Source organism: Acanthochromis polyacanthus, chromosome 11 (genome assembly GCF_021347895.1).
Source record: "Acanthochromis polyacanthus isolate Apoly-LR-REF ecotype Palm Island chromosome 11, KAUST_Apoly_ChrSc, whole genome shotgun sequence".
Taxonomy (NCBI): Eukaryota; Metazoa; Chordata; class Actinopteri; family Pomacentridae; genus Acanthochromis; species Acanthochromis polyacanthus.
In genome coordinates this window covers 4841421-4868975 of record NC_067123.1, presented here as the reverse complement: position 1 = coordinate 4868975, position 27555 = coordinate 4841421, and the positions used below count along the sequence as shown (strand labels likewise).

Below are 27555 nucleotides of genomic sequence, written 5' to 3'. Positions count from 1 at the left end.
AAGTACAGAATATTATTTCTTATTTTAGGCGTGATAATTGTCAGTAAACATTCTAAGAAGTGGAAATTGACAGGGTTGTATACAGTGCTGTTCTTGCACAATATTTGTCACTTAATTGCCCTCAGGATTCTGTCGTTGAGCTCACCAGTTTTACATAACAGGCAGATGCTGCAGCTGATGATGCTGTAATTCACATAAACAAGGAAACAAGTCCATCAGAATTTGAGTGTTAACAGTTCAAAATGAAAATGTCATATACAGCTTTCCTGTTGGGTTAAAGAGACAAAAAAAAACATGAAAGATACTCTGTAAAAGCGAGAGGTCGGTAGCAGCTTTCATTTTTCTTTTTACAACTTTTCGGTGGCCCCCCTAAATATCTGTTGTACCCCCCTGTGACCCCCCACTAACATTAATCTGGATCCACCCCTGGTCCTCGATCATCATCTGATCAGTGATATTGACAGGATCAATGAGTCAGCAGCAGGAGGATAAAAATGAAATATATCAGAAAACAAAAAAAGGCTTAAAAAATGCAAATACAAGCTGAGAAATGAAAGTGCGAGATAAAACTGAGGAATATAAATGGAAAAACACCACGACGGAGGAATCAAACAGGAAGAAGAAGTTTGTCTGGTGGCTCCACAATGAAAGGAAGCGATAACCTCTCGCTGCTCGGCGTGAAGCTGAGTCGAGCTGCGAGCAACACTCAGGCTGACAAACATTCACGCTGTGTGGTCAGATCCATCCCAGAGCCTCAGATGTTTAATTCATGCTGCTGCTGCTGCTGCTGCTGCTGCTGCACATGGACGTGGAGGGATGGAGGGATGGAGAACAGAAACAGAAGCTGCAAGAACGGAGATGTGGAGAAGCTCAGGAAGCAGAAGAACTCCAGATACAGAAACAGAAAAAGCAGGAAGTCATCTGGGAGGAGAAGCAGCAGCCGGTGGAGAGCTGCAGGTCTCAGGAGGCGACGGGAGGCAGCGACGTTCAGTCAGAGCTCTTCATCCTCCTCATCCTCTGCAGCACCGGAGGGCAGCGATTCACTCAGATTAATCATTCAAATTATTCAGGATATTCAAATTAAACTCAGCACCCTGCTGGTCGTTTCTGAAAATTAAAACTCTAATTCAGGTGCAGTCGAGAGTGTTTTACAGAGAAAGGTTTCACACAATCTCCCTTATCTGAAAAACAATACTATAGAACATCATTTTCAAAAACTAGTTGGTCAGTAAATCTAATATTATCATAGATTAAGAAATCAGATTGTGTTTGCTCTTTATTGCCAGACATTACAACTCCTCAGGTGCAAAAATAGAAGAGTCAGACAACATCAAATCAATGAAATTCTCCCCAAACCTCCTCAGAGTTCTTCATCTCCTGTAACTTTATTAATGAACACAGTTCGACCTTCATACTGTGAATATTTTTTGGCCTTTTGTTGGCTTTATTAGACAGGTTAGTAGAGAGGCAGACAGGGAAGCAGAGAGAAGACCTGCAGGCTGAAACCATCACTTCTTAGTAATTAATTACTGATATTTATCAGCAGACTTTATTATTCACAGCTTTTCTGGATAAATCAATAAAGAGAATAAAATAGAAGAATATCTTTGTGACTTGTGGTGTTTCTGAAAGTGGAAATTCAGTCTTAAGTTTCTAATGATTAAAACATTAAATATTCATGAAGGAACAAACAATCAGACAGAATCAAGCATGAAAATATTAAATGTAAAACTGAGAAACCTGCTAATCTGCTTAATCAGTGTGTGTGTGTGTGTGTGTGTGTGTGTGTGTGTGTGTGTGTGTGTGTGTTCGTTCACAGTAAGAAGCTGATTTAGAGTTTGAAGGTTTTTAAAGGATTAAACACAACAAAACATAAGTATAAAGTCCAGAAATTTGGATTTAAATTACTCACAGTATTAACTTGATGCAACATTATTGTGTCAAAGTAAAATGTTTACCTTAATCTGTAAATATATTGCTGTGAAAACCTAAACTTAAATTTCAAAGTGGAAAAAACTGTTCCGTTCTATAAATATTATCTCAGAAAGGTTCTGATGCATTAATCTGAAATTTAACAGATAGTTTTAGTAAAAAACCTTCAACTCACAGTGAATAAAATCAAGTTTCATTGAGTTACTTCAATTTGAATTTCATTTTAAATCATCTAATGTAAAAGCAGATTTTAAATCACAGACAAGTTGATGCAACTTTATTATGCCAACCATCAAAATAAAGCTTGCAATGACAATGTGCATAGAAGGGGCATCGATATTTATTTCTATGCAGATGACACCATTTAAGTGACCATTAAAATCTGGATTAAAAACTGGAGTCCTAAGAATTTCTTGCAGCTGATTGACTCCAAATCTTAATTGATCACAACTAACCACAACATAAATCATTTTAATTTTTAAGCATCTTTATGTCATTTTTGCTTGAGTTCAGTATTATTTTTGTGCTTAATTTGGCTTCAGTTTGGGTCATTTTTCTATTATTTTAGCATCGTTTTGTGTCTTTTTGTCAGTTAAGCATAATTGTGTTATTTTTGTGTTTATTTTGGCATTTTTTTGTCATTTTCTGCATTGTCATTTTTTTGTTTGAGTTTAAATTACAGAAAATATTAAGTTGAGGCAATATTATGTCACAGTAAAGTCTGTAGCTTAAAACATTTACCTTTGTCTGTAAATACTTGGGCACAAAAGTGAAAATAAGTTCCTGAGATGATGATGTGAAAATATAACCTTAAATTTCAGTGTGGAAAAAATCTGCTGAAAGTGGCTTGCCCTACAAGTTTTAGAAAAAAATTATCTCAGAAAGGTTTTGATACATTAATCTGAAAATTAACAGATAGTTTTAGTAGAAACCTTCATCTCGAGGTGAAGAAAATCAAGTTTCACCCCCTAAAGCAGAAATCTGAGTTCAAATTAAACATAACGCTGATGCACCTTTATTGTGTTAAAAGTCAACATGATGTTTGCAATTTAAATCAGTAAATTAAAGTTTATATGTTGCATTTAATGAGGAATACGTCCCTTGAATTACCTACAAGGATGCTGCACTGTTTTGTGTTAACTTCCTGTAGCCGTAACCATGGTTACGACTCCACTAACCCCAATTCTGATCTTTAAACAGCTTAGAAATGAATGATTGACATGTTTCTGTTGGATTAAAGGGGACACAGTGTGAGTTCAGATAAAACAAACAGACACATGAAGATTAATCAGTTTATTACATATATATATATATTTATATATATAGTCATCCTCACACCAACATCATCACTTCTACCATCGTTAGGCACCTTAAAGTTACAGAAACACGCTGTCCACGTCTCCGCTTGGTCGGTTTGTGTTTGAGGTGTCGCTTGCACGTCGACATGTGTTCACGCATCACTAAAGTTGGCTTACTGTGGTGTGTTTGTGTGTGTGGAGGTTCTTGTGCAACAACATTGTGTGAGGTTTGGATTCTGTTGAGTAACCGAGCGTCTGAGCCAAACCCCGGCGATCGGCCAGTTCAGGCAGGTTCATCTCCAGCCGAGTTCCTCTGGAGGAATCTACACTCTGGAGAACACGATACACAATCAATACATCAGGACCCGGCGCTCTGAAAACGCAGCTCCTGACCTTAAATCTGGAGAATTTGCAGTAATTAATTTCACTCTGAGAGGAAAACACTGACACCTCTAATAATCCTTCAGAGCTGCGTTTTCAGAGCTTTTCCTTCTCTTCTTTACGCCGTCGACCGTCAGGAACATGATGAAACTCAACGCAAGTGGCTCGCAAACCGGAAGATCACAAGACGTCGGCTTTGTGCTGTTTTATCCCAGCAGGTTTAGGGAAGATATGGACATTAGCTTTGTCAGGTTCTTCTGGCCGTGTTTTAATGCTTCTAATCACATCTAAAGGAAACTGTCTTCTGCTTAGTTTAGAGAAATAATCGTGTAAAGGAACAAAATCCACCTTCACAGCATATTAGTCAACACCTTAAATCTTATTTAAAGATTCTTTTTTGCACTTTAGATGTGTTACGAGATGCATTTTGGAGATAATAGAGTAGAAATGATGCAAATACCTGTATTTGAGACAAATTAAGGGGAACTTTCACCTGTTTGAAGTCTTTGTTTTGACTGAAGATCTTTAATTTGGTCCAACTGTTGAAAAGAAGTTGGTTTTATGCTTTTTTTTGCAGCAGAGTTTTGGAATTCTTGAACATTTGCTTTGTCAGGTTATTCTGTGCAAGTTTTAATGCTTGTAATCACATCTAAAGGAAACTGTCTTCTGCTTAGTTTAGAGAAATAAACGTGTAAAGGAACAAAATCCACCTTAAAGTACCTTTAAAGCCCCATTAGTCACCATGTTAAGTCTCATTTAAGAGTCCATTATTGCACTTTAGATGTGCTAGTAGACACAATTTGGAGATATTAAAGTCGAATTGGCACAAATACCTGCATTTGAGAAAAATTACGGGAAACTGTTTCACCTGTTCTCTGTCTTTGTTATTAGAGAAGATCTCGTTTTCTCGAATTTTGTCCAAAGAAATCGTCTTTGCAGTCTTTTCCCAGCAGGTTTTAGGATTTAAAGACACGATTCTAATCACATCTAAAGAAAACTTCTGCTTAGTTTATAAAAATAAACATGTAAAGGAACAAAATCAACCTTCAAGTACCTTCAAAGCCCGTTAGTCAACACTGTAATTCTCATTTAAGGGTCTATTTTTGCGCTTTAGACGTGCTAGGAGATGCATTTCCTATAGCATTGGCACAAATACCTGTATTTTAGACAAATTAGGGTAAACTGTTTCACCCGTTTTCAACCTTTATTTTGACTGAAGTTCCTTAATTTGTTCCAAATGTTGGAAACAAGTTGACTTTGCAGTCTTTTCCCAGCAGGTTTTAGGAATATATGCTTCTAATAACATCTAAAGAAAACAGTCTTCTGCTTAGTTTAGAAAAATAAACAGGTTTTAAGATACAAAGACATTCTTCCAATGTCAAGAAAACGTATGCTACGTCTGGAAAAATCAAGGTGTAAAAGAACAAATTCCACCTTCTAGCACCTTTAAAGCCCATTAGTCAACAGGTTAAGTCTCATTTATAGGTTATTTTTTGCACTTCAGACATTCTAAGAGACACTTTTTCAGTAGAATTGGCACAAATATCTGTATTTTTTGACAAATTAACATGAATTGTCGTATCTCTTTTCAGTCTTTGTCTTGACTGACGCTCCTGTTTTCTCTAATTTTGTCCAACTGTTGGAAAGAAGTCGACTTTCAGTCTTTTCCCAGCAGGTTTTAGGATATAATGACATTCCTCTAATGGCATCTAAAGAAAACGGATGATTCGTCTGGAAAATCAAGGTGTAAAGAAACAAAATCCACCTTCCAGCACCTTTAAAGCCCATTAGTCAACACGTAAATATCATTTATAACTTCATTTTTTTCATTTTTAAGCTGAACAAGTGCAGGTAGGTGGATTCTGTTGGATGCTAGGCTAAGCTAACTGGCTGCTGACCGAAGTTTTGTTTTTTAATTTATCAGACGAACATCTGAATAGTGTTGATGCCATATTTAAGCTAATTAAGATGAAGCTGTTTGACCTGTTTAAAGTCTTTATTCTGATCGAAGCTCCTGCTTGTCAGATTTGGTCTAAAAGTTGGCAAGAAGTCAGCTTTGTGCTCTTTTCTGAGCAGATTTTGGGGATGAACGAGCATTAGATTTGCCAGATTCTTATAAAGCACATTAGTCAGCATGTTTTATCTCATTTATGGGTCCATTTTTGCACAGTAAACAGCGCTGCAGAAGTGCCAGTAGATAGATTCTGTTGGATGCTAGGCTAAGCTAACTGGCTGTTGACAGAAGCTTCATCTTTTATTTAGCAGTTAGAGTAGATTTGATGAAAACACCTACATTTTTCACTTATTTTCAGTCTTTACGTTGATCGGAGCTCCTATATGTCTGCAAGAAGTCGGCTTTATGTTCTTTTCTGAGCAGATTTTGGGAAAAAATGAGCATTAGGTTTTGCTTTAATAAAGCACATTAATAAACATATTTTATCTTATTTATGGGTCAATTTTTGCACCTTCTACTCTGACAACAGAGATTAGGACGTGCTGGTATGGATTTTGTTGGATATTTTGTTAAGCTAACCACCTGCTGACAGAAGAAAAATTGATCTAACCGACAGTAGATTTTAAGCAAACACGTAAATCTTTCTCTTATTTCCAGTCTTTCTGCTAATCAAAGCTACTGTTTGGGAAATTTTGTGCAACTGTTGATAGAAAGTCAGTTTAATGCTCTTTTCTGAGCAGATTCTGCAAATGCATGAACATTACATTTGTCAGGTTCTTGTGCGGAAATTTTAATCTTATTGTTGATATCTGAAAAAAAACAGTCTATTTAGTCTAGAAAAAATGATTGAACCTTTGCTCTGTGCAAAGGTAACAAAATCCACCTTCAAGCACCTTTAAAGAACATTATTCAACATGTTACATCCCATTTAAAGGTCCATTTTTGCACTTTTGTACAGATTAAACAGCTTTAGTAGGGGTGGTAGGTGGGTTTTGTAGATAAACGTCCATATTTTAGAGAAAAAAAAGCTCATCATTCAGCATGTTAGATCTAATTTGTACATAATTTTCTGCACTTTTGAGTGCTATGGTATGGATTTTGTTTGGCATTTTTGCACAGAAAACAGAGCTGCAGAAATGCTAGCAGATGGATTCTGTTGCATGCTAGGCTAAGCTAACTGGCTGCTGATGGAAGCTTCATCTTTTATTTGTCAGACAATTAGAGTAGCTTTGATGAAAATACCTAAATCTTCCACCTGTTTCCAGTTTTTCCTCTGCCCAAAGCTACTGTTTGTCAAGTTTTGTCAAACTGTGGACAGGAAGTCAGTTTAATGCTCTTTACCAATGCATGAACATTAGCTTAATCGGGTTCTTATGCACACATTTCAGTTTTATTGTTGAAAAACTAAACAGTCTGTTTAGTCTGGAAAAATGTCTGGACCTTTGCTCCAGCCTCAATCGCATATTCAACATATTAAATCTCATTTGAAGGTCTGTTTTTGCACTTTTGTACTGAATACAGAGCTTTAGACATGCTGGTAGGTTGTTTTTAAAGGTATTAGAATAAAAAAGACACAAACAGCAATAATTTAGAGCTAAATGCCCTCAGTCAACATGTTATATTTAATTTGCAAATCATTTTTTGCACTTTAAGTGCTATGGTATGGATTTTGTTTGTCATTTTACACAGAAACAGCGCTGCAGAAATACTAGTAGATGGATTTTGTTGGATGCTAGGCTAAGCTAACTGGCTGCTGACGGAAGCTTCATCTTTTATCAGACAATTAGAGCAGATTTGACCGCACACCTAAATTTTTTTTACTTATTTCCAGTTTTTATGCTGATCGAAGCGACTGTTTGGAAATTTTTGTCCAACAGGAAGTCAGTTTAATGGTGTTTACCAAGCAGATTTTGCAAATGCATGAAAATTAACTTTGTCTTAAGGGCAAATTTTCTCATTTCTGATCATATCTGTTTAGAGATATTCTTCCTACTTGTTCTTCTGCGTGTAAAAGAACAAAATCTACCTTCGAGCACTTTTAAAGCTCATTAGTGAACATGTTAAATCTCATTTACGGGTCAGTTTTTGAGCTTCAGAAGTGCTGTTAGCCGGACTCTGTTGTACTTTAGGTGAAGCTAACTGGCTGCTGACCAAAGCTTTATTTGTTTAAATTGATCACAGTTAAAATTGGTGCAAACACTTAAATCTGCTTAAATCTGTCGGCAGGGAAGCAAATAAGCAGATTTCTCCAAATGTCAAACTTTCTATGAGGTTAAATTGAATTTTTGGGGGTGTAATCCTACATTGGAGCTCCAGCTCAGCATCTTCTGCATAAATTAAATTCAGCTGGAAAACAGTTTCTTCCAGTTTTAAAGCATGTTTTCCATCTGAGACCAGGAGAAAGTCCACATCGCTGGAAGCCTCGGCCGCCTGACAGACGTGGACACGGCAGCTCCGGCCGACCGTGAAATGACCACTAGTGTTTTAGCCTGAACAGCTCTATTCCTGCGTGACCGCCGAGCACACACACACACCAACACACACTCTGAGAGGCTTCTGTAAACCCTGGCAGAGCGACTGTACGTCCCGAAGAAGTGATCGATACGATTCAATCCGCTCGCGGGTCTCTGCGGCGGCTGCTTTCCAAACAATGAGCCGGACAGCTGAGGGACTCGTACAAATGGAATCCCATTAAGAGGCGACGGCTCTCGGGGGGCCTGACTGACAGCTCAGCATCCAGGAGAGGAGATGCTGTTACCGTGACAACAGCTCATGCTACAGGCAGCGATGCTAAACATCACCGAGAGGTCGTAATAGTGGCTACAGGTCGGTATCATGTATTTACACTCACGGACACATAACGATGATCCGGCTGCTGCTCGGTACAGACACGTGTGCTTTAAGTGCAGAGAAACAACAACATCAACAGTGAGTGGCCGTTATTCACATCGACAGCTTCTAGTCGCTCTCTTTTCTACGCTATTTCCAACATGTCTCATCTAAAAACAGTCTGGAGAGCAGGCGAAGCAATAAAGAGTCGGGGAGGAAATGAAAAAGACTCTGCTTTTGTTATCTCTGATGTCTTCTCTTCTCCTTCTTCTCCCCTCATTAGAGGAAACAGTCTCCAGTCAGAGTGTCTCTCGAAGCCCTTTTTGCTTTGCCTTCGTGTCTTTTCTCCCTCCGGGTCGCCAGATTAGTTCACCTACAAGCACAGAGCTTTTAGGAAACACAGAGGGGAGTTTCCTGCTCGTGGTTCTACAGGTTCGTCTCCTAAAAGTTAGCCGTTTGTCAACCGTCCTCTCAGGCTCACAGTCGACCCTCAGGAACCCGATGAAGAGGGCAGAAAGAGAGGAGAGGACGGCGCTCAGAGAGGAGGAGAGAAAAAGCACAAAAACACACTGGTGGTCGTGGTTCAGTCTGCAGACGAGGAAGGGAGCAACGGAGGTGGACGGTTTGTTATTCGCTGCAGGTCCAGAAGCAGCAGAAGTGGAGGAAAGTCACACTGAAGTGCTACGATGAGGAGCTAACATGCCACGAACAGTGACACAATGAGACATAAGTTATACTGGAGTTTACGGGACGAGATCCTCAACAGGAAATCACAGAAATCCTCCCAAACCAACATTCAATCCTGCGTGTGATCCTGCAGCCTGGAGGGGTTTTCTGAGGATCTGTGAGGAGCGTAGGAGTTTCTGCTGCAAAGGTCAGGAATGACTGGAGATGGAAACTGTTGGTCAGAGTCCAGGAAGCTGTGAGGAATTGTTTGGACTGCGAGGAAACGGAGAGTCACAACTCGTGGGAGATTTTCAGGAGTGGCTGGGAAGACGTACGGCGGGGTTTTTATTTTCTTTGTTTGTTTTTTTTTTTTTTTCCCAGATCTGTCTTTGGAGGAAGGAGGACGGCTGGATGATGTCCGGCTACGGAGAAGACGGGGTGCACTCCAGAGAGGCTGCAAGACACAAGGAAAGGACAGAAAAGAAGTGTGAAAACGCTGCTGGGGAAGAGGTCAAGAACAAAACACAGATGCAATCACAGAAGGGAAAGAAGAGGACGAAGAAGAAGAAGGCGGGAGGAGGGGAAGGAAACCGAGCGGAGTGACGTAGATGAGAGAGGAAATTAAGAAGTTGAGATCAAACAGGAGAAAAAAGAGAAACGGGCCGAGATAACAAGCACGGGCACAGCGAGGCATAAAAATGGATCGGGGGGGATGGAATTAGAAAAATAGAAGAGAAGGAGGGAGATAAGAGAGACGGGATAAAAGAGAAGGAGAGGGGCGGCGGGGGGAGAGAGGGAGAGAGGGGGGAGGACGAATAAAAAGAGGAGACATAATTATAAAATGGCACAAGAAAATCAATGCAGTGGCATCATTGTGCTTTCAGGCGACGTACAAAAGGAGGTGGAGTGTCCGTCAAACACACACACGCACGCACGCACGCACGCACGCACGCACGCACGCACGCACGCACGCACGCACGCACGCACGCACGCACACACACACACACACACACACACACACACACACACACACACACACACTTCAAATGCAGAGTGAAGCAGGATGAGTCAGATGAAGCGCAGAGAGACAAGTGACATTTAGAGCTCAGTCGGAGCAAGTGATGACAAGACACAAAGAAACATGGCAGTCGACAACAGCCTGAGAGAGCGAACAAGTGTGTGTGTTAGTGTGTGTGTGTGTGTTTTATTATTCTGCTCCACAGTTGCATCTGAAACCAAGGCCAGAGAGTCGACACGGAGCGCAGAATGCAGGTTAGAAATTCAGATTGTAGGAGAAAAAGTCAAACTGTGGAGGAACAGTTCAGATCCAGGAAGTCGTTTGCGATTCCTGCAACGTCACGCATTTTAGGTGAAAGTCGTGCATCTAAAACTTCTGACCTTCCATGAAAATTTCAACTAAATCCATTGGTTTGTTTTTGAGTAATGCTGCTGACAGATGGACAAACGTGCACAGATTGTCACAATAATAAGTAAAATCACACATGAAAATAAAAATATTACATTGATAATTTTGTAAATGAAAACCAGTAACGGATGACCGAATGATCATCAGGTTTCTTCGTGCCCGTAAATCTGGAAAATATAAAGACTCCGCCTATCGATGTTAAATGCAAAGAAAAAGAACTTTATCACTGCTGACTGTAAAGTTTACCACAGCCATACGAGAGTTTTACTTCCCAGTTTTATGGGAGATGTGCACGAAGCGCTAAACAGGATCAAGATGGAGAGGTTTTCCTGCCACATGTGGAGTCAGTTTACAGCTAGCTAATTACACATTTAGCCTGTTAGCTGCAAATGTACTTCAGTGGACGTTGTTCTATTTGCTCATTTAGCCATTTTAACATCAATCCTTTAGCATTCAAAGCAAAAATCATTACATTTGCCAGGTGGCTACAGAAACACGGTTCTGGTTGATGTATTCTACGTAGGAAATTATCTGGAAGGTGTTAAACTACTGCAGAAGTCTCTGTCATGGTGGCCCGTTGCTAGCTAGACCTCCCACAATGTTTTCACCATCCACTGCAATCTAAATTCAAATCACCAGCTACTCAATTAACAATCGAGATTCAGACATTGATGTTCCAATGATTCTTTGTAAACAGAGAAGCACCTGCAGCAACCACCATTATACTTCTGGTGGAACTGTACGAGAACATTCTGCTAACGGTATTAGTAGCGACAGCTGTAGTTTTGGTGCTATTGTTTTTTATGGTAATGCCACCGCAACAACAGGAAAATCCTTAGCATTAGCATGTTGTGCAGCTAATGTGGCTAATGTTAGCTTTAATTAGGGCTGGGCAAAAAATCGATTTAATCGATTTATCGAATTTGTTGCTAAAAAAGATTTTTATTTTGCAAACTCGAGTTTTTCCCCCGCAGTTTTCCGGCATCTTTCGCTTTCCGTCCGCCCATTCCTCGTGGGCTTCCGTAGCGCGGTGTGACACAGCCCCCTTCCCCATGGCAGCAGCAACATGTAACAGAGAACTCATTCAAAAGAAAGGCACAGCTAACTCAATCATTTGGAATTGGTTCGGTTTTGATGCTTCAGACGAACAACAGACAAAGCCTCGCTGCAAAGTATTTTTAAAACTTCAGTGTACCGCCGGCGGTACACTTACTAATTTGCATAGGAATTTCAAGAATGTCCGACGGCTGCAAACACGATTATACAAACACTATACGCCGATGGAAAGCTTAGATTCTCATGAATCCGCCGGTATAAACCACTTTCAGATGTGATTACCACAGCAGGTGAGAAAAACACATTTGTCCAACAAAAACGAATATCCATCCATCCGTTCTCTATACACGGCTTCAACGCACACAGCGCGACTCACATTTCCGGGTTCATTATTACACACAGATGAAAATATTCCACAAAAAACGGCCATAATCCAACCTTTTACATCCAGATGACACAAGCCAGTAAACTATTTTATCCAAAACATGTCCTGAAGTCGGTATATAATCCACGAATCGGTCGTTTTCAAGGAAATGCACCTCGCGATGCCCGATCCAATATTCCCTGTATTTCTCGTCATATTTTTTATTTACAAATAGAATATTAGCGATTTTTTGTACTGAAAATGGCTGGAATTGACTGCAGCTGTTGAAAGTGTTAGATGCAAGGTACGTTGTACCCAGTCGCAAGTATTTCGCCGATGTGGCGCTGCCTCACCTGCACAATACCACTCGGCAAAAGATCCGCAACGAGCTGGAGGAGGTGGCCGGACAATGCAGTCGTACATGAGTCTCACAGCGCAACGACAGCTGGACCATGCACAGCATCTGCCTCCAGACAGCATATTTCCCCGATTACCACACCGGTGAAATAATTGCCCACGGATTAAAAGATGCTCTCAGTTCCTGGGGAAATTGTTGAATTACAGAGCCTCATTAACTTGTTCTTTAAATTGTTTACATGCGTTTTTTTATTCTGAGGACAATTACAGCAATAAAGTTACTTTTGACAGTATATCTGATGTCTGCAGTAATTTTTAAGTGCATTGAAAGAAAAAATCGAAAATCGAATCGAAACTTGAATTTTTCTTTAAAAAAAATCGGAGATTTATTTTTTAGACCAAATCGCCCAGCCCTAGCTTTAATAGTAGCAGAAACAAGCTTTGAAGTGTTCATAAGAGATGCATGTGTTGATCAAATACTTTTTTAGCTTATTTAGTCAAAACCAAAATATTTTCATGAACGTATCATACTTTTATCTTATTGCTACTTTATGAGAGATATCGAGCAAAACGGTTTCACTCACTACCATCTTATCTCTGCCATCTCAGCTGCTGGAGCTTGTAAGTCCTTGAGAGGAGTCATAGGTGTCTTGGTGACCTTCCTCACTATTCTCGTTCTTGTAACTCCTTTAATGGACTCACAGGCGTCTTGGTGTCCTCCCTCACTATTCTCTTTCTTGTAATTCCTATAGCAGGAGTCATCGGTGTCTTGGTCATAAGAATTTCATTGTTCCGTGTAACTGCCTAGTTTCTGTGCACGTGACAATAAACCTCTTGAATCTGAAGCAGTTTCCCTCGAGATGAATAAAGCTCTGTTTCATTTTATCGTTTTATCATTTCATTGCGATACTAAGCGCCGTACTCGAGTGAATGTATTAGTTACATTCCATCTCTGTTTTTATGCACACAATCCTGCACGTTATCCACATGAAATCCATCATCGCCGTTATTGACGAACAACACAGAGCTATTTCTGCTCTGAAGCATGTAAACACCATGTCAGCCCACACACACACACACACAAGCGCTGACACACACTCCTTGTTAACTGTATTAGTGCCAGGCCTTATCAGTGCAGCGGGACCACACACACCACAAAAGGCTGAAATTCATTACAGTCGTAGGAGGGACCTGACAAGCTGTCAGCGTGTTGGAGAGACTCTTCAAATCCCTGCACACACACACACACACGTATACACACACACACACACACACACACACACACACACACACACACACACACTCAGAAATGTTTCACGGTCTACGTCTTAATTTCAAGGATAGTTTGCATTGCCACATGCAGAAGCAAACAGTCGCATTTACGCCAAAAAGGAGTCTGAATCTTAATTTCATGGGTAGTTTACATTCACACACACAAACACACATGCACACGTAGACACACACTCGTGCACACACACTACCCTGAATAAAAAGCAGCCCAGAGGTGCAGTTCAACGACAAACTGTATTTCAATTCAAGCCTCCTCTGACAAGCACAGTTAACGCACACGAGCTTTAATCTGCGGCTACAAAAATAGCAGGAACCTCCTCAGATGATCAAACAGATCACGCTGAGACCACGCTGCATTTACAGCCTTTATACGAACACATTTCCCAATCTGAGTCGGATTGTTAAGCGGCCCGGCGTTCATCCTTCAGCCCGCTTTCAGTCTTCAAGGACAGAAAAGGGCAACGTACTCCGCAAAATCTTTTAACATAATTACTATAATCTGCCAAACCTAAATTAAACAGAGCGATGTGTGAATGCCTCCCTGACACAAATGTCGAGTGTGCGACGGAAAAATTACAATTTGGGCATGTTTCTGCGGTGTGCAATCGACGGAGAAGTCTCCAGTTATTAAACCGACCAATTACCACTCATCACATTTACATCCCAAACAAAGGGCGACTTGATCTATTATTAATGGCGCAGAATAATTCACACGGATTCCGCCTCGTGCACATATGTTCAGACAGAAACAGGATTTGGTGCCACTGATGGATGATTTTTAGAGTCAAATATCTCCACTCGTGGCGTCTCTGCTTCCTGTAATCAGATCTGTGTTGTTGTGCGGTCGGAGACATGCGGCTACGTCTGCTGAGCTCAGTGTGAAAATATAACCCGGGACTCTGACTGTTCTGCAGGCTGCACGAACCTGCCAGTGTTTCCCCGTTGTTGGCAACATTAGCGCCATATTTCAGTGTTTTTCTACTGCCTGTAAATCCCATGAAATGAGGAATCCAACACCCTATCAAGTGCTGTCAGAGATAAGATATGAATCTTATTCCTTCGTGCCACTGAGCTCCATCTGTGTCCAAAATGGCTGATTATAGGATGATTAAATCCACATGACGGAGCCGCATTATTGCACCCGGCAACGTCTTCCTTCATTACAAAGAATGTGGGCTCTGGTTTATTTCCAGACATTCTCACCTACACTGTTCTGCTGCTATATATAGAGACATACAAATATGTATGAATCTGCAGCTGAAAGGAGTCCAAGGAAAGCACAAATATGCACAATGTGAAAACGGAACAGAGAAACTGGGGATAATCCAACACATGTCAACACGTTTATGGACTTTTTCTACTTTAAAGGGAGACGGATTTGTAAAAATTTAATTTTTCAACATAAATTGGAACATTCTTTAAGGCAAAATCAGTCTCTTATGTTGTTCAATTTCCACATGAAGACAACATGCAACAGCCTGTAACTGTGCACATCCAACACCAACATCTAAACTTCTATGAACATCTAGACCTCTATGAACATCTAGACCTCTATGAACACCAACATCTAGACCTCTATGAACATCTAGACCTCTATGAACACCAACATCTAGACCTCTATGAACATCTAGACCTCTATGAACATCTAGACCTCTATGAACACCAGGTTCTGTTTCCTACCAATGAGTCCACATTAACATTTCGTCTAAATATCTAAAAACTGGAACCTTGTCTGGTCAAACTTTCCTCACATCAGATTCTACTGATGTTAGAGCCTAGAGTTACCAGCCTGGTTTGAAAATGCTTTACTTTTTTTCATTTTTAAGGGCAAATAATTTCATACCGTTGTAATTTTTAGGTCATTTCTAGAGGTTTTGGAAAGTTTGGCTGCCTGCCATTATGAACAATTATCAGTCATTTTAGACAATTTTTGAGTCATCTTTGGCAACTTGGAGATAATTCCAGACTAATTTTGGACAGATTTCAAGTCAAAACATCTAAAAATTGGAACCTTGCCTTTCAGACTTTCCTCACATCAGATTCTGATGTTAGAGCCTCAAAAGTTGGTGAAATGTCAACCAAAGACTGTATTTTAATAGAAATATGGATCCATCCATATAGAGACACTTACAGGAACTTTATGAAGCAAATATGTCATAAGTGAGAGGCCTATGTAAGACAGTAAGACACCTATGAATTCAGTGACAACAGTTAATGACAACCCGGTCTCATGGGGATTCGTGAAACTGTCACGTAAGTTTTAGTTTCGGTTTCGTGCGCACCAACACGATTTCGTCATGTTTTTCGTGCCGCTCACCACGAAATGTTTTTCGCTGTGGTAATCACATCTGAAAGTGGTTTATACTGGCGGATTCATGACGATCTAAGCTGTCCATCGGCGTATACTGCTTGTGTGATCGCGTTTGCGGCCGCCGGCCGCCGGCCATTCTTGAAATTCCTATGCAAATTGGTAAGTGTACCACCGGCTTATGGTTAGGTTATGGTTAGGTTATGGTTAGGGTTATGTTTAGGGACGATGTCATGCAAAACATAGCGTTGGATTCGCCACGGTTTTACATTAAAAATATAATATACACATTCTTTTGAAATACGTTCTGAGTGGCACGAAAAGTCCGCCGTTTAAAATACATTGGTGCGCATTTCGTGGTGAGCGGCACGAAAAACATGACGAAATCGTGTTGGTGCGCACGAAACCGAAACTAAAACTTACGTGACAGTTTCACGAATCCCCGTGAGATCGGGCTGTTAATGAACAGTCTCTACCATCTCAGCTGCTCAAGCTTGTAACTCCTTCAGAGGAGTCATAGCTGTCTTGGTGGCCTCCCTCACTAGTCTCTAACTTATAATTCCTTTAATGGAGTCATGGGGGTCTTGGTGGCCTCCACTATTCATCTTTTTCTTGTAACTCCTTCAGAGGAGTCATGGGGTCTTGGTGGCCTCCCTCCCTAGTCTTTTTCCTGTAACTCCTCCAGACTGCATGGATAATTAAATCTATCAGTAAGAAACTGAATAAATGTGTGTAAATCTGCATCATGTTTTTCTTTCAGTCTCAGATAAAACAACATTAAACACATGAGTACAGTAAATATGCTTCATTCTTCTCTCCATTTGACTCCAGAATGAGGTGTAATTGTTGATAACGAGGCGTCTTTGAGTGCAGCCACTTCACATCAGCGGCATGGTTTTAATGTGAGCAGCAGTAGAGCTGCTATATATTCATGTATGTAGACCGGAGCCTCTGTGGTGCTCAGATAAGGTTTGGAGAGCTCGTCTTTAAAATAGGTCACGGTACTGAGCGACTCGGCTGCTTCTCCTGCCCTGATTTCAACAACACAAACAAGTGACGGGAAGTTTCTCTGCGTCTATCTGAGTGAAGCAGCAGCTCCTCATCAGCCAGCCCGACGAGGTTCAGGAAATAAGTCGACTTTATGCAGAGCAGCAGCCACCGAGCTGCCTGTGTTTTGGTATTCTGACTCGTGTCGGGTTGGATTTGTTTGCCGCTGCGACTTTTCCACCTGCCAACGCTCGCCTCCGTGGTTCAGCTCGCTGTAGTCCTCAGCAGGGGTTTGTCAAACGGAGCCGGCTGCCGTTTCTTCAGCGTGCTGCTCTATCAGGCAGGATCTGTGCTGACGCTGAGCTGTCACGGCCTGCAGGGCTTCGGCGTGGCGAGGAGCAGAAAGTGGAACAGCGAAAAAACACAAGCCGCTCATTTATTTCAGAGCCCCATGCTGACGTCTGCATGTGTCTATATTTGTGAGCGTGTCTAAGTGGCGTGGTTCTACGTGTGGAAATCGGTGCAGATACGCCTGAAGATGATTCACGGCGCTGAAAAGGAAAACACAATCCGCTCATTTAGCTTCGATGGCAGCGCTGCTCGGATTAACGGGAGCCTGCAGCCACGTCTTTGGTGGTTTAAAACACGACGGAGGTTCGAGGATGTCATCGTGATAAATTATACAGAGCACTTATGATGCTGCATTTCACACTACAGCTCGGAAACAAAATTAAAAGATCGAGTCAACATTGTGGGATAAAAGCCTACTGAGTTCCAGGTCCTTGAAGTCCACAGAGGTGGGTTCAGATTTATCACTTTTTAAGGAACTTTTCCCATCATTTCTGAGCCTCAGAACCTCATCAGTCCAGCAGACGGAACCATGAAATTTAGGAGGAGAAACACATCTGTGTTCTGGGAAAACCTACAACTAAAATAACTTTTTAAAAAAGCTGGAAAATTAATACAAAAAGAGACCAAATTGCCAAAAAGGGCCAAAATTACTACAAAGCAGCACAAAAACAGCACAAAAAGACCCATAATCACCACAAAAAGAGGTAAATATACCACAAAGTCACAACATTTCCACTGAAAGCTGCAAAATTACCATAAAGACTCAAAATCAAAACAAAAAGACACAAAATCACCACAAAAAGACCCAAAAACTATCACAAAATGACCTCAAACTACCACAAAAAAGGGGAATATACCACAGAAAGACACAAAATCTCCACTAAAAGAAGCTAAATTACCACAAAAGACATGGAATAACCACAAAACCAACAAAATCCCTACAGGATAACATTTCGTTACCACAAAGAGGTGAATTTACTGCACAATAGATGAATAATCACAATAACACAGAATCTCTGAAAAAAGAAGCCAAATTACCCCAAAAAGATGCAAAATCACCATAAAAGATGCAAAATTACCACATAAAGACACAAAGTCACCACAAAAAGATGTGAAATAATGACAAAAGATGCAAAATCACCGCAGAAGAACGGTATGTGACCACAGAGAGGTGAAATTATCACAAAAACATGACAAATCACCACAGAGGGACGGAAAATCAGCACAAAAAGATGTTAAAAGACATTAATCATGACAAAAAGATGCAAAATCACATCAAAGACACACAGAAATACCACAAAAGATGAAGAATCACAAAAACACACAGAATTGCTAAGAAAAGAAGCAAAATTACCACAAGAAGATGTGAAATAACCACAAAAAATGCAAAATTTACTACAGAAGAATACTATATTACCACAATAAGAGGTGAAATCTGCAGAAAAAAGAAGAAAAATCGCCACAGAGGGAAAGAAAATCCCCAGAAAAAGACGCTAAATTACTTCAGAAAGACATGAATCACTACAAAAAGATGAAAAACCACAACAAAGACACACAAAATTACCACAAAAGATGAAAAACCACAACAAAGATACACAAAATTACCATAAAAAGATGAAAAACCACAACAAAGACACACAAAATTACCACAAAAAGATGAAAAACCACAACAAAGACACACAAGATTACCACAAAAGATGAAAAACCACAACAAAGACACACAAGATTACCACAAAAGATGAAAAACCACAACAAAGACACACAAGATTACCACAAAAGATGAAAAACCACAACAAAGACACACAAGATTACCACAAAAAGATGAAAAACCACAACAAAGACACACAAGATTACCACAAAAGATGAAAAACCACAACAAAGACACACAAGATTACCACAAAAGATGAAAAACCACAACAAAGACACACAAGATTACCACAAAAGATGAAAAACCACAACAAAGACACACAAAATTACCACAAAAGATGAAAAACCACAACAAAGATACACAAAATTACCATAAAAAGATGAAAAACCACAACAAAGACACACAAAATTACCACAAAAAGATGAAAAACCACAACAAAGACACACAAGATTACCACAAAAGATGAAAAACCACAACAAAGACACACAAGATTACCACAAAAGATGAAAAACCACAACAAAGACACACAAGATTACCACAAAAGATGAAAACCACAACAAAGACACACAAGATTACCACAAAAAGATGAAAAACCACAACAAAGACACACAAGATTACCACAAAAGATGAAAAACCACAACAAAGACACACAAGATTACCACAAAAGATGAAAAACCACAACAAAGACACACAAGATTACCACAAAAGATGAAAAACCACAACAAAGACACACAAGATTACCACAAAAGATGAAAAACCACAACAAAGACACACAAGATTACCACAAAAAGATGAAAAACCACAATAACTCATAGAATCACTAAAGAAGCAGCAAAATTCCTATAAAAAGATGTGAAATCACCATAAAAAGATGCAAAATTACCAAAAACAAACCTTAGGGATCAATATTAAGGGATGAATCGTAGTTTGAACAGTAAAACTGCAGCAGTTTAATGACAGAGTCCTAGAAACAATCATTGGTACCCTGGATGTGTTTTTGTTTTCTGGTAATTCACCAGAGAAAACTTTAAAAAGTGCATTCTGGGTAAACCTTTAAGGCTCATGTGTGATTGGTGGTTGGACAGAACCATTATAGACTCATTTTACCTCAATTTGATACAAAAATCACCTTTTAAACTGGATTCCAGGAGTCATATCTTAACAAAAGTCTGTTTTAAATGTAGGAGCAGCATCACTGACTGACCCAGTTTCAATATCTGTTTAAAATAATGCTAATATTCTTTTTGCATATTGTTCCGACGCTGTAATGATGTGATTTTTAATGCAAATAATGCCTCATGCATGCCATATTACAATGCATCTCATCACATTCAAGATGCTAGTCTGTGCTTTGTTCAGTTCTAACATCAGATTTTACACTTTTTAACTGGAAAACACAAAACAACTGTTAGACTTTAACTATAATTCATTGCAGCGAATATTAACAGGCTTATGTTGGCAATTTTCTGAGATTTTACTTGCTAAAAGTTCAACAGACTACTCAAAAGACAATAATATGAACAGCATAGAAAACTTCCAAAAATACTGAGGTAAAGTTGGAGCTGACAACATTTGTTTTTGGCTCCAAAACTGCTTCAGATTTTATACCTTTTAACTAGAAAAACACAAAACAGTTGTCAGATTTTGGCTGTAATTTTAGCGTAACTCATTGCCAATGCTTTTCTCCTTTGACACGTTGACTTTTAAAGACACCTCGCTGGCTCGGAGAACTTTTTCTGGATTTTTCGTTGAACTCTGCTGTTAGAATTTGGCTTTAATTTTAGAATAACTCCTTGGAGTGAACCACTGCTTGTTTTTTGACATTTAAATATGCCACATTGGCTTTGAGAACTTTTGATGGGCTTATGTTGATAATTTTCTGATATTTTATTTGCTAAAAGTTCAACAGACTACTTAAAAAACAATAATATGAACAACATACAAAACTGCCAACAGTACTGAGATAAAGTTGGAGTCGACCCTGAACAGGTCAGGCTAGTTTTTGGCTCCAAAACTGCTTCATACTTCACACTTTTTAAATAGAAAAACAAAAAACAACTGTTAGAATTTCACTGATGACGATTATCTTCTTTGACATGTTGACCTTAGAGACACCTCGCTGGATTGGAGAACTTTTCCGGGGCTTTTTGTTGAACTCTGCTGTTGGAATCTGGCTGGAATTTCACTGTACCTCACCACCAATGCTTTTCTTCTTTGACACATTTGACTCGTTCAATCGGAGAACTCTTGGAGGCTCTAACATCAAAAGAATTTGAAATGTGGCACAACAGTGTTCTAGTTCTTTGTTATTTTGACTTCATCTCTGTCCAAAATAACCCCCATTGTGTCCAGAACGACTCAAAATGTGTCCAAATAACTTCAAATTTAACAAAAAAAATGACTTAGAGCGGTACAACATGTCAAATAAACACTTGTTGGCCCCTACAATTGGAAGGAAAATACTAAATGTTCAAACCAGTCTGGTATAGTGTATATAAGTTCCTCTAAGTGTCTCTTTGGTCGACATTTCACCAACCTTTGAGGCTCTATCATCAGTAGAATCTGATGTGTGGAAAGTTTGACCAGACAAGGTTCCAGGTTTTAGATATTTAGACTAAATGTTGATGTGGACTCATTGGTAGGAAACACCGGACATGGTGTTCATAGAGGTCGAGATGTTGGTGTTCATAGAGGTCTAGATGTTGGTGTTCATAGAGGTCTACATGTTGGTGTTCCATAGAGGTCTAGATGTTGGTGTTCCATAGAGGTCTAGATGTTGGTGTTCCATAGAGGTCTAGATGTTGATGTTCATAAAGGTCTAGATGTTGGTGTTCATAGAGGTCTAGATGTTGGTGTTCATAGAGGTCTAGATGTTGGTGTTCGTAGAGGTCTAGATGTTGGTGTTCATAGAGGTCTAGATGTTCATAGAGGTCTAGATGTTGGTGTTCCATAGAGGTCTAGATGTTGATGTTCATAAAGGTCTAGATGTTGGTGTTCATAGAGGTCTAGATGTTGGTGTTCATAGAGGTCTAGATGTTGGTGTTCGTAGAGGTCTACATGTTGGTGTTCATAGAGGTCTAGATGTTGATGTTCATAGAGGTCTAGATGTTCATAGAGGTCTAGATGTTGGTGTTCATAGAGGTCTAGATGTTGGTGTTCGTAGAGGTCTAGATGTTGGTGTTCGTAGAGGTCTACATGTTGGTGTTCATAGAGGTCTAGATGTTGATGTTCATAGAGGTCTAGATGTTCATAGAGGTCTAGATGTTGGTGTTCATAGAGGTCTAGATGTTGATGTTCATAAAGGTCTAGATGTTGGTGTTCATAGAGGTCTACATGTTGGTGTTCATAGAGGTCTAGATGTTGGTGTTCATAGAGGTCGAGATGTTGATGTTCATAGAGGTCTAGATGTTGATGTTCATAGAGGTCTAGATGTTCATAGAGGTCTAGATGTTCATAGAGGTCTAGATGTTGGTGTTCATAGAGGTCTAGATGTTCATAGAGGTCTACATGTTGGTGTTCATAGACGTCTACATGTTGGTGTTCCTAGAGGTCTTGATGTTGGTGTTCATAGAGGTCTAGATGTTGATGTTCATAGAGGTCTAGATGTTCATAGAGGTCTAGATGTTGGTGTTCATAGTGGTCTAGATGTTCATAGAGGTCTACATGTTGGCGTTCCTAGAGGTCTACATGTTGGTGTTCATAGAGGTCTACATGTTGGTGTTCATAGAGGTCGAGATGTTGGTGTTCCATAGAGGTCTAGATGTTGGTGTTCGTAGAGGTCTACATGTTGGTGTTCATAGAGGTCTAGATGTTCATAGAGGTCTAGATGTTGGTGTTCATAGAGGTCTAGATGTTGATGTTCGTAGAGGTCTACATGTTGGTGTTCATAGAGGTCTAGATGTTCATAGAGGTCTACATGTTGGTGTTCATAGAGGTCTAGATGTTGATGTTCATAGAGGTCTAGATGTTCATAGAGGTCTAGATGTTGGTGTTCATAGAGGTCTAGATGTTGGTGTTCATAGAGGTCTAGATGTTGGTGTTCATAGAGGTCTACATGTTCTTGTTATATTTGTAGAGTTACAAGTGTGGTAGGGATCTGATGTTTGCTTCCAGTTTTTCAGTATTTAAAATCGAAACTTATCCAGAATTATTCAAAATTGTCCAAAAATAATAAATATATCTCCATGATGAATAAAAACTGTCCATAATTTGGTAAAATTTGTCCAAAATGATTTAACACCGGTCCAAAGTTACTCAAAAACATCTTAAATTAGTTAAAACCCTGTTTGAAATGACTCAAAATGTACTTGAATGCTTTACTCTTTTGACACGTTGACTTTTAAAGACGCCTCGCTGAAGAACTTTTTCAGGGTTTCTTGTTGAATTTGTTTTTCCAGAACCTCTGATATCTGGTAAATTTCTATTTTTAATTCACACAATGAGGAACCGAGGAAAACAGATTCCAGCAGATTTTTGGAGACTAAAAATCAAAGACGTGGAGGAACCTAGAGGTCTGACGCTGATGGATTCCTGAGGAGAGGTTTGCTGCTCCGTCATTAACCTGAGGAACCCGAAGCTGCAGCTCTGATTAATGGAACCACATTATGAGCTGTTGAACAGCTTCTTACAGGAATCCCTGAGGACTCGCTGGTGTAAGAAGCTTCACTTTCCGACTAAAGATCTGTTGCAGGTTCCTTCGCCCTGTGGCCTCCTGCGCGCTGCTTCTTCCTCCTCGTCCCGTTCAGTACAATAAAACTCTCCACTGAGGCTCTGCGATAAAGCCAAACACTCCACTCAGAAAAGAGGCTTTCACCATCCGAGGGGAGGAAGAGGAAGAGGAGAAGAAGGAGATAAAGGCAGAGCTCGGTTCCTCAGCGGCTGCCAGGATTACTGTATTTACACTTGAGCTTAAAATAGACCATGTGATAATTTATTTAGCGGTGGCAGCATCCAGCATTGTGTTCCAGAGAATAGTTTCCTCCCTGGATGAGATTCCTCCAGTCGCCTCCTTTTTCTCTCACTATATGCCATCAGGGATAGTTTTTCAATCTTCAGAAGAAAAAGAAGAAGAAGCTCCTCGCTTTTGTAGGAATAAACACAGCGGCCATGTTTTCATGAATTCTGTTAGAATGCTAAATAATTCAGTTTCAATCATTTTTACTTATAATACACCAGTTCCAATTCAGATAGTCTCAAGATGCTTTACAGAACCCATATGCCTGAAAAAAAGGTCTGATAAAATTTGACTGGCAAAAAAGATGCAAAATCACAATAACAGGTGCAAAATTACCACATAAAGACCCAATGTTGCCACAAAAAGATGTGAAATAACCACAAGAAATGCTAAATTTCCTGCAGAAGAACAATATATTACCACAAAAAGCTGAAAAATCACCACAAAAAGATGCTAAAATACTGAAGAAAGACATGAATCACCACAAAAAGATGCAAAATCACTGCAGAAGAACACTATTACAACAAAGACAGGTGGAATTACCACAAAAAAAAAGCAAAATCAGGGCAGGAGAGCATTATATTATGACAACGAGAGATGAAATTACCACAAAAAGACGAAAAATCGCCACAAATAGACGCTAAATTACTTCACAAAGATATGAATCACTTCAAAATGATGCAACGTCACAATATAAACACACAAAGATGCCACAAAAAATGTGAAATAACCACAAAAAATGCAAAATCATGGCAGGAGAACATTATATTACCACAAAGAGAGGTGAAATTACCACAAAGGGATGAAAAATCACCACAAAACGATGCAAAACCACAACAAAAATATCACAAAAAGAAGCAACATGGCCACAACAAAAATGTGAAATAACCACAAAAAAATGCTAAATTTACTACAGAAGAATAGTAAAACGACAATAAGAGATGAAAATGACCACATAGACACAAAGTCGACACAAAAAGATGTGAAATAACCACAAAAAAGCAAAATCGCAGCAGAACAACACTATATTACCACAAAAAGATGAAAAATAGCCACAGAGAAACAGAAAATCACCACAAAAATATGCTAAATTATTTTAAAAAAAGACATGAATCACCACAAAAAGATGCAAAATCACAACAAAAAACACACAAAATGACGATTAAAAGGTGAAAAATCACAATAACACACAGAATTACTAAAGAAACAAAATTACCACAAAAATAATGCAAAATAACACAAAAAATGCAAAACCACGGCAGATATTTCGACAAAGAGAGGTGTAATTACTACAAAAAAGATGAAAAATCACTGCAGAGGGATAGCAAATCAACACTAAAAGAAGCTAAATTACTTTAGAAAGATATGAATCACTGCAAAAAGATCCGAACTTTTGTCATTTCAAAAATATTTTTAGACAATTTTCATTAATTGAAATGGAAGCTGTTACATTTCTGTTAGAATCCAACACAAAGGTCTGATATAATTTCACTCAGCGTTGGAAATTATTTGACAAAATCGAAAATAATTCAATAAATAACCTTTACCTTTGGTAAATTAACATCTCCAGCAGGACTGTGGTTGTTTTACTGATCCTAAACCATCATCTGACATTTACATACTGTCTTAAAATTAAAGATAAAAGTTTAAAAAACATATAAAGAAGATTAAAAAAACATTTCCCATGGGAAAAACGCAAGTTTATTAGATTACACATTGCAAAATTCATATCAGCAGTGGGAAATTAGCTCCTAACTCAAATAAATAATGTGGTTTTTGACACAGATATTTAAATTCTACTGCATTTTGTAACTAAGCTCCTCTTCATTTATAAATATCTGCTCACAGAGAAGTGTAATATTCATGTGGCAGTAGCTGCATTTGTTTTTCCCTGATAAAAACCTGGTAAACCGTGTCACAACATACTGCTTAAATGCAGCGTTCTGGAGCTCCAGAGATCCATCGCTCTGGAAATAATGTTCTCCAGACACGAGGGAACGAGTTTGTTTGGTGCAGACTGCAGCAAGAATCGCACAATAATTTATTTTAGGTGAAAAAGAAATTTAAAAAAACAAACTACAATTCCCACTGAAATCACGAGTCACATGCAAATTTTGCAGAACTGGGTCAAACCGAGTCATTTCAGATGGAGGTGGTTCTCCTCCATCTCAGAGGCTGAGTTACAAAAAAACTAAGTTCTGGAAAATATTTTGGCTGAATTTTGAACATTTTCAGACCAAAAAAACAACAACCTCTGAAGCCATTTTCAGGCTTTCATGGAAATACAACTCCAACAGGCATGAAATGTGGTGAAAACAGGCAGAATAGTTTCATCAGATCAGAATCATTCAATGGATTCAGCAGAAGACACATTTCTTATTATTGTTCCTTGAAAATGGAAAAAAGTAAAAAAAAAAAAAAAAAAAAAAGAACAATCCAGGTTTGTATTGTGTCTCCATAAAGTTTCTGGAAGTGTATATGTATATATGGAAGAATCCATATTTCTATTAAAATACAGTCTTTGGTCGACATTTCACCAACTTTTGAGGCTCTAACATCAGTAGAATCTGAAATATGGCAAGACAACATTTTAGTTCTTTGTTATTTTGACTTGATATCTGTCCAAAATAAATCACATTTTGTCCAAAATGACTGAAAATGTGTCCAAATGACTTTAAACATGTCAAAAAAAATGACTAAGAGTGGTACAAAATGTCAAAATAAACACTAATTGGCCCCTAAAATGGAAGGAAAGTATGAAATGTTCAAACCAGGTTGGTATAATGTCCTAATAAAGTTCCTGTTAGTGTATATCTATGGATGGATCCATATTTCTACTAAAATCCAGTCTTTGGTCGACATTTCACCAACTTCTGAGGCTCTAACATCAGTAGAATCTGTTGTGAGGAAAGTCTGACTAGAAAAGGTTCCAGTTTTTAGATATTTAGACTAAATGTTGATGTGGACCCAATGGTAGGAAACAGAACCTGGTGTTCATAGAGGTCTAGATGTTGGTGTTCATAGAGGTCTCGATGTTGGTGTCCATAGAGGTCTAGATGTTGGTGTCCATAAAGGTCTAGATGTTGGTGTTCATAGAGGTCAAGATGTTGGTGTTCATAAAGGTCTACATGTTGGTGTCCATAGAGGTCTACATGTTGGTGTCCATAGAGGTCTAGATGTTGGTGTCCATAAAGGTCTAGATGTTGGTGTTCATAGAGGTCAAGATGTTGGTGTTCATAAAGGTCTAGATGTTGGTGTTCATAGAGGTCTACATGTTGGTGTCCATAGAGGTCTACATGATGGTGTCCATAGAGGTCTAGATGTTGGTGTCCATAAAGGTCAAGATGTTGGTGTTCATAGAGGTCTAGATGTTGGTGTTCATAAAGGTCTAGATGTTGGTGTTCATAGAGGTCTAGATGTTGGTGTTCATAGAGGTCTAGATGTTCATAGAGGTCTAGATGTTGGTGTTCATAGAGGTCTAGATGTTGGTGTTCATAGAGGTCTTGATGTTCATAGAGGTCTAGATGTTGGTGTTCATAGAGGTCTAGATGTTGGTGTTCATAGAGGTCTAGATGTTGGTGTCCATAAAGGTCTAGATGTTGGTGTCCATAAAGGTCTAGATGTTGGTGTTCATAGAGGTCTAGATGTTGGTGTTCATAGAGGTCTAGATGTTGGTGTTCATAGAGGTCTAGATGTTGGTGTCCATAAAGGTCTAGATGTTGGTGTTCATAGAGGTCTAGATGTTGGTGTCCAT

General features: G+C 39.2%; 1 protein-coding gene across 2 annotated transcripts in view; it reads right to left on the bottom strand.

The window, feature by feature from the left end:
- Positions 1-3210: 3210 nt before the first annotated feature.
- The window catches only part of samd12 (sterile alpha motif domain containing 12), a 197828-nt gene continuing 173483 nt past the window's right edge, over positions 3211-27555 (bottom strand). For both annotated transcript variants that reach the window (XM_051955482.1, XM_051955481.1), the window contains exon 5: positions 3211-9514. In XM_051955482.1, coding sequence (XP_051811442.1) covers positions 9483-9514 — 32 coding nt within the window. In that variant the 3' untranslated portion in view covers positions 3211-9482. The remainder of the gene's footprint in view (positions 9515-27555) is intronic.